We start from the raw sequence: 13,271 nt of genomic DNA, 5'->3' as shown, positions 1-13,271 counted from the left end.
AACAGAAAAAAATTTAGTTGCTTGTTTTGTTTTTATATTTTCCAGAAATTCTACAGCCAAACCTTGGTGTTCCAGATTGCCCAGAGTGATCAAAAGCTTACTCTACTGGCACAGGGGCAAGGTCTAGAGCCGTGCTTGGAATTTAGTCCCTCAGTTCTGGAGCTGGGGCCACTGCTGCCTTATGCACCTGGAGATGAGGCCGAGGTGGTGGTGAAGAATCCCTGCAACTTTCCCATTGAGTTTTACTCCTTAGAATTTGACCAGCAATATCTTGTAGAAGAGAAGGTGAGCAGAGACCAAAACCAAACTCCATTTTCCTACACATGCTGGGCCTTGCCAGGTACTCTTCTCTCTGCCTGGACAACTTCCTCCTCACCTTTGCTCCTTCTTCCTGTGAACCCTTCCCTGTCAATTTAAAGATCACTTTGCAGGCTTTCCTGACCTACTTCCCTTGCCCTAAGCAGAATTCATTCTTCTTTGTGATCTCATTATACATTTGAAGCAACTAATTTAAAAACTAATACATGCTCATGTTAAAATTCAAACAGTAAAGAATGTATACCATAGTCATTATATTTGAAATGAGTTTCTTGTAGACGGCATATATTTGGGTCATCTTTTTAATATACTCTGGCAGTCTTTGTTTTTAATTGGTGTATTTAGACCATTTACATTTAATGTAATCATGTTAGGGCTTAAATCTGCCTTTTTTTTTTTTTTCCTATTTGCTCTGGCTTGTATATTTTACAATTGCTCCTCCTTGTCCATTTTTTTTTAAAACTTTATTCTTTAGAGCAGTTTTAGATTCACAGCAAAATTGAGGGGAAGATGCAGAGATTTTTCATATAACCCCTGCCCCCACACATGCACAGCCTCCCCCATTATCAACATCCCTCACTAGAATGGTATATTTTTTACAATTGATAAACCTATGTGACATCATAATCACCCAAAGTCCATAGTTTACATTACAGTTCACTCTTGGTGCATTCTATGGGTTTAGACAAATGTATAACAACATGTAGCAATCATTATAGTGTCAAAGTATTTTCGTTGCCCTAAATATCCTCTGTGCTCCACATATTCATCCCTCCCTCCTCCCAACCCCTGGCAACCATTAATCTTTTTTACTGTCTCTGTAGTTTTGCCTTTTCCAGAATGCCATATAGTTGGAATCATAGAGTATGTAGATGTTCAAATTGGCTTCTTTCACTTAGTAATATGCATTTAAGGTTCCTCCATGTCTTTTCATGGCTTGATAGCTCATTTCTTTTTAGTGCTGAATGATATTCCGTTGCCTGGAAATACCACAGTTTATTTATCCATTCACCTACTGAAAGACATCTTGGTTGTTTCCAAGTTTTGGCAATTATGAATAAAGCTGCTATAAACATCTGTGTGCAGGTTTTTGTGTGAACATAAGTTTTCAACTCTTTAGGTAAATGCCAAGGAGTATGATTGCTGGATTCTATGGTAAGTGTATGTTTAGTTTTGTAAGAAACTGTCAAACTGTCTTCCAAAATGGTTGTAACATTTTGCATTCCTACTAGCAGTAAATGAGAGTTCCTGTTGCTCCTTATCCTCACTAGCTTTTGATATTGTCAGGGTTTTGGATTTTGGCTGTTCTAATAGGTGTGTAGTGGTATCTCATTGTTGTTTTAATTTGCATTTCCCTGAAGGCATATATAATGTGGAATATCCATTCATACGCCTATTTGCCATCTGTATATTTTCTTTGGTGAGGTATCTGTTAAGGTCTTTGGCCCAATTTTTAATCAAGTTATGTGTTTCCTTATTGTTGAGCTTTAAGAGTTCTTTACATATTTTGAATAATAGTCCTTTATCAGATGTGTCTTTTTCAAATATTTTCTCCCAGTCTGTGGCTTGTCTTTTCATTCTCTTGACATCTTTTGCAGAGCAGAAGTTTTTCATTTTAATGAAGTCCAGCTTATCAATTACTTTTTTCATAGACTGTGCCTTTGGAGTTGTGTCTAAAAAGTCATCACCATACTCTAGGTCATCTAAATTTTCTGTTATGCTATCTTCTAGAAATTTTATAGTTTTATGTTTTTTATTTAGGTCTACAATTCATTTAAGTTAATTTTTATGAAGTTAAGATCCACTCAGATTTATTTTTTTGCCAGTGGATGTCCAATTCCAGCATCATTTGTTGAAAAAAACTCTTTGCTCCATTGTATTGCATTTGCTCCTTTAGGAAAGATCAGTTGACTATGTTTATTTGGGTCTATTTCTGGAATCTCTGTTCTTTTCCATTGATCTATTCAGGTCCATTTTTACTGTCTCTACCCTGCTGTCCTACCTTGAGGCTGATCTGTATAAACTATGCCTTTATCTAATACCCTTAGTACCCTACTTTTTAGAAACTGCCTCTTAGTTCCCTACTATGAGCAATAATGAAATTAGCTAAAAATCTCTTTTTACCTCTCCTCACCACCCTCTAATTTAAAATGATATTTCTTTACTTCCAGTTAATGCCTACTGGGTAATCATCTAATTTCCATCATTTAGTCTTAGTTCTACACTTGAACATATTTAATGCTAATTAAGTAATTTTAATTTCCATTATTTAGTCTTAGTTCTGCTAATTTCCATCATTTAGTCTTAGTTCTACACTTGAACATATTTAATGCTCAACACCAGTCCTTGTGATGAGGCTTCTCCATTCGCTACTGGGTTGTCAGAAGATCATTCTCTAGTGGATTCCTCAGGAAGGGACCGTGGGAACAATACTTCCTGAGTATTCCTGTGTTTGTAACTGTTTTCCCTTGGCTTTTGTGCTTGAAGATCAGTTTGATTGGATACAGTATCCTTGGCTCACATTTTCTGCACTCGTATATCTTACATACATTGCTCCATTGTTTTCTCATAAGGTCTTGCTGTTCATGAAGTGTGATGTTATATTAGCTATCTATTGCTGCAAAATAACTTACTCCCAAGCTTAGTCACATAAAACAATAAACATTTGTCATCTCATGTTTGCTCTGGGTCAGGAATTTAGGAATGGCTTAGATAAGATGGTCTGCTTCCTCTGGACTCTCCATCAACTTGGCCTTTGAATCTTCTATCTTCTTTACATCCAGTGTTTGTGCTCTGCCCGGTTTGGATTCTGTCCCTCTGGATTCGAGTCTTTTCATTAGGTATTTATTAGATGTTCAATGGCTTGTGTTGCCACAGCATCCTCTGCTGTGGGTCAGGGTCAGTGGAAAGCAGAATCCAAGACTCTGAGATTTGCATACAGAAGGTTTATCAGAGAGTACTCTCAGGGACGACACCTGTAAAGGATAAGGAACATTAGACCTAGGCAGACAGAGAAGGTAAGCTGTGATGACATTGCACAGAGACTTCAGCTGCTCCCACAGGACACTCTGCAGCTGGGTTGGCTGTTTACAGTCACCTCAGATGAAGCAAGTTGGCCAGGCCTTTGTGTCTCTACATCAGCCAGCCTTTGGAATAGGCCTTCCTTTCCCCACTGATCTGCCATGCCACCTCTGTCCTGTGTCAAAGCTCCATATACACGTGGGTCTATTCTATGCTCTCACCTCCATTTCATTGGTCAGTTTCTCTATTCAGCATCGATACCACCCTGTCTATTGCTCCAACTTCATAATTCCTGATATCTGGTAGGACAGTCCTCTCTATTTTTCTTCATTAGCGTTTCAACTATTCTTAGCCCTTTGTTCTTCCATATAAATTTTAGAGTAAGCTCATTAATATTGGTTTTCAAACAACTAAAATTGGTGATCTTGGAGAAGGGTTACCTAACTGATTTTTCACACCAGTAAATTAGGTTGCATAGAAAGTAATTGCTTTCTAGGAGTTGATTTTACTGTCTTTTATAAATATACATACACACTAGTGTTGCTGGATTTAGCAGAAAGAAAAACAGGTTGCCGCAATTAAATTTGAATTCCAGATAAACAATATGGGACACATTTATACTTTAAAAATTATTCATTTTTTTATCTGAAATTTAAATTTAACTAGGCATCTTGTACTTCATCTGACAAGCCTAATATACATCCCTCTCTGTCTGTCTCTCTCTCAAATATACACACACACCCATACACATACCTAAACAGCCATTTTGCCTACTTTTCTCTGGATCCTCTATATATGAGACAACCACCTTACCAAGACAACATTGCTATCCACAATATTTTTCAATAACATGTCACTCAAAGTGGATAATTGAGTTCTGTACTTTTGTCAATGGAAAACAACAACAACAAAAACAGTATATGTTATTTATAAAACAAGGGGAAATTTTTTTTCCACATGGGAAATGCCCAGGCACAAATGGGGCAAAATAAAAATTTGATATCCCCACAGATCCAGGGCTCAGCCTTACACTTTAGACCTCTGCAAAGGACCCTACCCTTTGAGATCCAGAAAGTATTTGTATACACCCCAGCCTTGGTCAGGGGCAGGGTTTTTATGAGATGGATGGCAGACCCACCTGGGACTGTGGGGAGGAAACTTCCAGTGGGACCAACAGCAGTTCCCATTCTCCTTGAGCAGATCTTGCGAACGCTGAAGGGCTATGATTCCTACAACTCCCTGCTGCTGCCTCCCCGCCTTCCGGGGGAAAACCTGCCCCCAGAGGTGTATGAATACTTTAAGGAGATGAAGAGGTCAAAAGAGGAGCAGATGAAGGTGAAATATCTGCAGAGTCTGGCACAGGAGAACGGTGAGAACTCAACAGTTCTGGAGCCCGTGGCTCCAGCCACTCCCCTGGCTTCTTTGAATTATCTCTGCTGGGAGACAAACCAGTTACGGAGCACCTTATGGATTTCATTTCTAACCCTTGCAAAATGGTCCTGTTGTCCCCATTGTAGGGATGCAGAGATGGGGACACATTCTGCTCTCACTAGAGTCTGGTGGGGAGTTAAGACTTAAAAACAGCTAATTCAGATATAGAAGGACACTTGCTAGATACCAAGCCCTGTGCTGAGGGCTTCACACGTACAGATGAGAGAGGAAGCACTGAGAAGCCAGGTCCACAGATTTAAGTGGCAGAATCAGGACTCAAGCCCAGGTCTCTCTGACTCTGGAGTCCACGACAATAACCACTCCACAGCCTCCACATCTGTGCCTAGGTGATGCAAGGTAATCCATCATGCATGGTAGATATTGGTGCCCTACGAGAGGTAGGGGTGGGAGTTCACATGAGGAAAGACCCTCGATGGTCCTCAAGGCCAAAACTCAATCACAAAGCTGGACTGTGCTCTTACGATCTTGCCCTTTCTTGCCCAGCACCCCAGAGTTATCCCTCATCCACCCAGGATCCCCCCTTGTGTGCACTTGAGCATCAAGGTTCCAGGGAGACCTATGGGATCGTGTAGCTTGTTGGGGTGCTCACTTCTCTGCTTCCCTGTGCCCTCACCCTGGAAATTTGCCCTCCGTTCTTACTTGCCCTCTTCTTCTGCATAATAGTCATCACATGTATTTTCTTCACACTTGTCTCCCCTCTAGACAAGCCCCCATAAAGGCAGTGATCATGTATTCCGCAATGTACACCCAGTGCATGGACCAGCACCTGATACATCATAGTGCCTGATAAATGTTTCTGTAAGAGTTAATGAATGAATGAATGAAGTCCATTTCTCCTGCCCTTGGACCTGTCTTGATGTCTCTCAAGACAGAAGGTAGTCGGAGAACACTAATCTGCCCTAAAAGGAGAAGATGAGAGAAGAAGGCTGCCTGTCCACCCAGTCTCCTGGTTGTATTTATTGAGCATATTAGTTCACTAGAACTGCCACTGCAAATACCACAGACTGGGGGGCTTAACCAAGCAAAACTTATTTTCTCATAATTCTGGAGGCTAGAAATCCAAGATCAAGGTGTTGGTGGAATTGTTTTCTACTGAACCTCCCTCCGTGGCTTGTAGATGCCTGTCTTCTCCCTGTGTGTTCACAAGGACTTCCCTCTGTGTGTCTGTGTCCTAATCTCTTCCTATAAGAACACCAGTGATATTGGACTGTGGATGGCTTAGGACACTCATTTTAACTTAACTACCTCTTGAAAGGCCCTAACTTCAAATAGTCACATTCTGGGATACTGGGGCAGGGAGTGGAGTGTGGCACGGGGGTGGTGCTTAGGACTTCAGCAAATGAACTTTATGGGAACCAGTTCAGCCCATAACAAGCACCCACTATGTTCCAAGCACTGAGCTGAAGTGCTAGAAGAAAGATCAATGAAATCAGCCCCTACCTTTGAGAGCTCAAAGTCAGGGAGGGGTGGGGGGATAGACATTTAAACTCAGGACTGCCTAGTGGCCTGAGGCAGAGAGTCACGAGGGTCTGCAATGTAAAGAGGACTTAGTGAGAGCTGAGAAGGGCCCATCGCTCTCATCCCTGTCCTACACGCCTTGGTTGTGGGTTCATTTTTCCATTTGGCCCATGGAAAGGTGATCTAGAGCCAGGACCTGAGGGTCAGTAGAAGTCCAAGGAGGCGCTCCCTCTGCTTCTCACCAGCACCTCTCTGAGCATCTGCTTACTCTGCTGTCACAGAGTACACGTCCTTCTCTGCTTCCAAACCACATCCAGGGAAGGCCAGCAGCTACAAGTCGTGTTGTTGCCATTCCCAGGAGAGCTACAACCTCTCTGACTCAAATTCAAAATTAAACAAAGAAGGTGTCTTGGCTCCAGGGTAGAGCTGGGTCACCTTGTACAATGACATCCCAATGCACCCACTGAAACTCTGTGGAATAGGGGCATTGACGATGGTGCGGGGCAGATAAAGTAGTAGATGTGCTCAACAATGACATGGAGAAATGTTCATGATAAATTAAGGGGGAATGCAGGCTACAAATTGGTATGTGTATAGTATGATCCCAACTTCAGTTTTGAAAAATTAAAAATTAAAAATCTGAGAGGGGGCTTCCCTGGTGGCGCAGTGGTTGAGAGTCCACCTGCCGATGCAGGGGACACGAGTTTGTGCCCCAGTCCGGGAAGATCCCACATGCCGCGGAGCGGCTGGGCCCATGAGCCATGGCCGCTGAGTCTGCACGTCCGGAGCCTGTGCTCCACAACGGGAGAGGCCGCAACAGTGAGAGGCCCGCGTACCAAAAAAAAAAAAAAAAATCTGAGAGGTTGCCACTCTCCTATACTGGTATCATAAAATGAAGCTGCTGTTCCTCTATCACCATTTCTTTGTCTATCTATATTTATTTCTGTAGCTAAATTTTATCATTTTTGCTCTTTTGAATTTCCCAAATTTTCTAAACCAAATGTATAATTTTGGTGTGTATTTTTTAATGTTAAAATGTAGAAACACTCTGGGCAGAGAAATTTAACAGCAGACTGACTGCAGTTCTTGTTTATTGGGGTCAGATAGTCCAGGGTGATGGTAACCAGTTCAGTGATTCTCCTCTCTGTCTCTCTTCCCTCTTCTGCCCTATCTCCCTTGTCCTCCTCCCAACTCTTCCTGTGTGTTTCCATCCTTTGCTCCCTGGCAGAAGAGGACGATAGTCCCTTGTCAGAACAGGAAACCTCTGACAGCACGAAGAGGACCTCGCTTAGCCGAGGGATCTCTGTCACATCCTACCTGGAAGAGCAGCATATCCCAATGGTCAAGTCCGAGACCTACCCAGATGAAGAGGAGGATGAAGAAAGCCTGGAAAAAATCATGATTCAAAGTAACCAAGCATTTTAATGTTGGGGTACCTGTTCTCTCTAAGCAAAAGTGGGAAGGCTGTTCAGTGCCTTTCACCTTTCTCCATAAAATGCATCTTTCTAGCACAATTATATATTAATTCTACAATATGAATATGCCATCATTTATTTAGTCATTTCCCTTACTGTTGCATATTCAGCTAGTTTCCAATATTATTTTTCAGGAGAAGAGATTCCCCAAAGTGGGATTAAGAGTCAAAGAGTATCTGTATTTTCAATTGTAGTAGCTATGGACAGATTATTAGCCAAAACGGGCACTTTCGTGCACTACAGGGGGAGTGAGGCAACATCTGCAGCAGATTACGTTTGTTATTTTAAAATAGGATGTTTACTAAGAAAAAGTCGTCCCCACTTCCTTCAGAACCCAGGTGAGTTCTGGGTGTGTCCGCATGTATGTGCATGCACACACACACCCATGCATATTTAATTTGCAGCTGACAAGCTTCACAACATTGACAGCCACTCTTCAGAGGAGGTTGGGGAAGTAGAGAACAACCCAGTGAGCAAGGCCATTGCTCGCCACCTGGGCATTGACATTTCTGCAGAAGGCCGCATGGCCAAGAACCGGAAAGGCATCGCTATCGTCATCCATGGGACGCCCTTGTCAGGTATGCACAGCCCTGAGGGGTTTATGGTGAAGTTTGCACATGTAATTTTTTTTTTTAACCTCTGGGTGATGCCTTTTCTTTAATTTATTTATTTAATTTATTTATTTATTTATTTTTGGCTGCGTTGGGTCTTCGTTGCTGCGTGCGGGCTATCTCTAGTTGCGGCGAGTGGGGGCTGCTCTCTGTTGTGGTGCACGGGCTTCTCATTGCGGTGGCTTCTCTTGTTGCAGAGCGCAGGCTCTAGGTGCATGGGCTTCAGTAATTGTGACATGTGGGCTCAGTAGTTGTGGCTTGCATGCTCTAGAGCGCAGGCTCAGTAGTTGTGGTGCGTGGGCTTAGCTGCTCTGCGGCATGTGGGATCTTCCCGGACCAGGGCTTGAACCCATGTCCCCTGCGGTGGTAGGCGTATTCTTAAGCACTGCGCCACCAGGGAAGTCCTGCATGTGTAATTTTTGAGGCAGTAAAAGACCCTTCTGTTTGAAATTTATATACCAAAGGATTATCCCCAAATTGTTAAATTGCCAACTTCAGAGATATGGAGTTAGAGAAAGAGCAGGGACACCTCATTCTTAATTAATACATCTCTGAATTGTTGGAGCTTGCATTCTTTCAATAATTTAATAACATTAAAATATTAAAGAAAAATCCAAGACATTAAGTTATTTAAAAAGAGAAGGGGGGGCTTCCCTGGTGGCACAGTGGTTGAGAATCTGCCTGCCAATGCAGGGGACATGGGTTCGAGCCCTGGTCTGGGAAGATCCCACATGCTGTGGAGCAACTGGGCCCGTGAGCCACAATTACTGAGCCTGCGCATACAGTTACTGAGCTTGTGCGTCTGGAGCCTGTGCTCCGCAACAAGAGAGGCCGCGATAGTGAGAGGCCTGCGCACCGCGATGAAGACTGGCCCCCACTTGCCACAACTAGAGAAAGCCCTGGCACAGAAATGAAGACCCAACACAGCCATAAATAAATAAATTTAAAAATTCATGACATATGTCAATATTTTTAAAAAAGAGAGAGAGAGGGGAAGAATATGTGCAAACTCTTTGGCCTGGCAGTATTACTTCTAAAAATTTATCTTAGGAAAATAATCACGTCGACAAAGATTAACTGCATGAGTGTTCACTGCAGCATTGGTGACCATACTAAGAATCTGGGAGCACTTGAAGCATTCAATATGCGGGACTAGTTAATTAAGCCATAGTATATTCACGCAGTGAATTATATCGCCATTATAAACAGTGTCTTGTACACCCATTTTCATAGCAGCATTATTCACAATAACGAAAAGGTAGAAACAGCCCAAGTATCCACTGATGGATGAGTGGATAAACTAAATGTGGTATAATGGGGTATTTTTCACCTACAAAAGGAAGGAAATCCTCACACATGCTACAATATAGATGAACCTTGAAGACATTATGCTAAGTGAAATAAGCCGGACAGAAAAGAACAACTACTATATGATTCCATTTACATAAGGCACCGAGAGTAGTCATATTCATAGAGACATGAAGTAGAATGGTGGTTTCCAGGGGCTGAGAAAAGGGAGGAATGAGAGGTTATTGTTTACTGGGCAAAGAGTTTCCACTTGGGAAGATAAAAACGTGCTGGAGATGGATGGTGGTGATGGTTGCACAACAATGTGAATATCCTTAGCAGCTGAGCTGTACACTTAAAAACAGTTAAAATGGTAAATTTTGCATGTATACTATCACAATAAAAAAAGTACCATAGAAGTGTATTGAATGAATAGACAAATGCTCATGATATATATCGTTTTAAGTGAGAAAAAAAATGCCATGCTTACAATTTGTTATCTGTATTAATATCCTATTGCTACTGTAACAAATAACTACAAATTTAGTGACTTAAAAAAATGCAAATTTACTTTCTTAGAATTCTGGAGGTCAGAAGTCTAAAATGGGTCAACAGGGCTTCATCCTTTCTCAAGGCTATAGCGAAGAATCCATTTCCTTGCCTTTTCTTGCTTCTAGAAACATTATCTGCATTCCCTGGGTCATGGCCCCTTCCTCCATCTTCAGAACCAGCATCATAACATCTTGTAGTCTGTCTGTCTATCTGTCTCGTCTCTCTCTCTCTCACTCTCTGTCTGTCTCTCTCTTTGCTTTCATCGTCACATCACCTGTTCTTACTCTGAGCATCCTGCTTCTCTTATAAGGACCCTTGTTATTACATTGGGCCCACCCAGATACTCCAGGGCAATCTCCAACATCAAGATTCTTAATCATACCTGCGAAGTCCCTTTAACATATAAGGTAACATATTCACAGGTTCCAGGGATTGGAATGTGGACATCTGAGTGGGGGAGGCATTATTCAACCTACCACATAACCCATTCTTTTTTAATAAGAAATACGAATAAAATAGTTACATATGCATACTGGGCAGCCATATGCTAACTGTAGTCTCTCTGGAAGATCAAATTTCTTTTATCCCTGCTGTTATTTCTGAATTTTCTGCTTTCTTTTTAATAAGCAGGTATTTTGAATGAGAAAAAAAATCAACACAAGTTATTCTTTAAACCAAAAAAGTCTCTTCCCATTAGAATCAGAGACAGTAAGAGCTACAAAATTTTTAAAGCTCATCTGATAGAATCACTTTTTAAGCCGAGGAGAAAATCCAGAGGGGACGTGGGTTGCCATAGCACAGAGCTCATCAGGGGTAGAATTAGGACCAGAATCCACGGTCCTAACTCCTGGCTCAGGTCTTGCCTCTCTTTTCTGCTGCCACCTCTGGCCACACGAGAGACTTAGAGGCAGAGACCTTGGAGAGATGACTTTCCAGTAGCCTCTGTTATAGAAGCTTCTTCTGTCTAGGACACTGAGGAAATGAGAGCTGTGAAATTCAACCTCCTGACCTTTTTTAATAGGAAAGTCAGCCACTGCAGTCAGCATGGCCAGGTACTACAGTGCAGCCTGCCTGAACTTCGACTCCATTGTGCTGCAAGCCATCTCCGATGGCAGCAACGTCGCAGGGATCCGGGCCCGTGAGCTCTGCATCAGGGCCGCCCTAGAGCAGTCCATGAAGGAAGAGGAGTATGGTGAGAGCCATTTCCCCTGACTCTTTGTGGCCAAGTGGCCCTTACCCCACTGGTAATGCACCTTCTCAGTTTCCCCCACCGAGCTTTTCTCCACAGCCCCATTGAAGGCTGACTTATAACATGCTGCCAGTTAGCATCCCAGAGAATTCTCTCCACCAGACACCTGTGGCTCTCCTGACTGCCCAATGCACTTGGCACTGCAGGGAGCAGGGCGATGGAAGAGATGTGGCCCACACCTTTGGGAGTGACCCCTGGAGGGGAGCAGACATGTGCTCATTCAGGGCAGTGGAAAATAATGTAACAGAACTACCAGCTTCTGTGAAAGACCAACTTTGGGATAGTTGGGTTCCAACAAGCATGATTTGGGGAAGTTTTCATGGAAGTGGGCTTTGAAGGAGGAGGAGAATGTTGACAGGCAAAGATGAAGATAAGGATATTCCAGGCCAAGAAAGCAGGGAAGCTGACAGTAAATTAAAGGTGGGAAGGCAGGTTAAGGCCAATCATAGTTGAATTTAATGCCAGGATTAGGAATTTCAATTTTATTTTGAAGGAAAAGAGGAGTTGGGCAGTTTTCACCCTATGGGAGAAATGGTCCGAAAGTTGCAGTAGGAAAGGAGCTCTAGTGATGTCTTGTAATGGAAGAGAGGTGAAGCTGAATATGAGTGGGGCTGGGCTGGCTGACCTGATAGCCGCATGCATGGCAGGGAATTGAAGGAGGGGGAGGCATTCAAGATGATGTTCACACCAAGATTTCTGGTCACAGAAACCAGGAAGAGAGCAATGTCATTTACCAAGACAGGGAACATGGGAGGAGGAGAAAGTTTACTGGAAAGGAAAATTAATTGAGTTTTTAAACCCCATAGTACTGAGGCCTTACCTACCAGAGGTTAAGAATCCTGGCTCTCCCGGATTCTCTAAAGACATACAGGGCAGGAGGGTGGCTGCTCAGTGGGAAAATCTATCAAATATAATGAGAATACCTGCTCAGAGTAGAATCTGTTTTATATAAATACTTAGAACAGCATGCCGTCATTCCTGATAGTGTCCCATGCCTGCTAGATGATAAAACTGGCTGGGGCTTTCAGGGGTGTCCCCTCCCCTTGATACCTCTGCATGGGATGCTTAGAGAAATGGAAGATTCTTTGCTGGGAAGATAAGAGAAACAGCTCTTTAGTGGTCTAGGGGAGAAAGAATAATTTTCTCTCTACTCTTCTGAGTTCTTGACTGAGCCCCCCTGCAATAAAAGACAGATTAACAAGAGAAAAACAAACAAGTTTATTAACATGTATACTTCATGTACCGTGGGAGATACTCAGGGGAAAATGGATGGCTTTAGAATTCAGAAGTAGATGCCACCTTAATAGGGAAAGGGAAGGGGGATGTAGTCCTCTTAGGGGAGGGAAGATGGTTTTTAGGAAAGATGAGGGACCCTTACAAGAATGGATGGGAGGTGTGGCTGTTTGTGATAAAGTCTTTCTGGGTGTGGTATGGACTTGAGTCTCCTCTCCTGTGATAAGAGTCCATCTCCCTAGTTGATGAAACTCTCTGGAAGGGGACTTGTGACAGTGGAGCTTCTTTTGGAGGTTCTGTCTTTGAGCAAATAAGGGGAGGTCAAGGAAAGCCACTCCCTGCATTTACTGTGTTTCAGGTGCCTACAGCTCAAAATAACCAATATGCCAACGCAGCATATTTTAAGGTGGCATATCCTGAACTCCTGTAGTCATATTTTGGGGTGGCATATTCTGATACCACTTAGTGGGAACCCCAGGCTGCATCACAATTCCAGTTCTCTTAGATTTTTTGTTTCCTTTTCTGTCAAATAAACTGCATTTCACAGAAGTCTTTGGAGCTGTGTTGACATCTCGTGACAAATCATGAATTTGAGCTCCCTGAGAAAGTAATGTC

The 13,271-nt window shown here is 42.7% G+C and overlaps 1 protein-coding gene across 1 annotated transcript in view; it reads left to right on the top strand.

Annotated features, from left to right (window-relative positions):
• Positions 1-13,271, top strand: part of HYDIN (HYDIN axonemal central pair apparatus protein) — a 440,857-nt gene that overhangs the window by 318,604 nt on the left and 108,982 nt on the right. The window contains exons 37-41 of the mRNA XM_049703807.1: positions 46-285; positions 4,540-4,708; positions 7,478-7,657; positions 8,129-8,302; positions 11,196-11,366. Coding sequence (XP_049559764.1) covers positions 46-285; positions 4,540-4,708; positions 7,478-7,657; positions 8,129-8,302; positions 11,196-11,366 — 934 coding nt within the window. The remainder of the gene's footprint in view (positions 1-45; positions 286-4,539; positions 4,709-7,477; positions 7,658-8,128; positions 8,303-11,195; positions 11,367-13,271) is intronic.

Source organism: Orcinus orca, chromosome 20, assembly GCF_937001465.1.
Source record: "Orcinus orca chromosome 20, mOrcOrc1.1, whole genome shotgun sequence".
In the NCBI taxonomy this organism is placed as follows: Eukaryota; Metazoa; Chordata; class Mammalia; order Artiodactyla; family Delphinidae; genus Orcinus; species Orcinus orca.
Note: the sequence above shows the minus strand (reverse complement) of the source record. Positions and strands in the feature narration are given on the sequence as shown.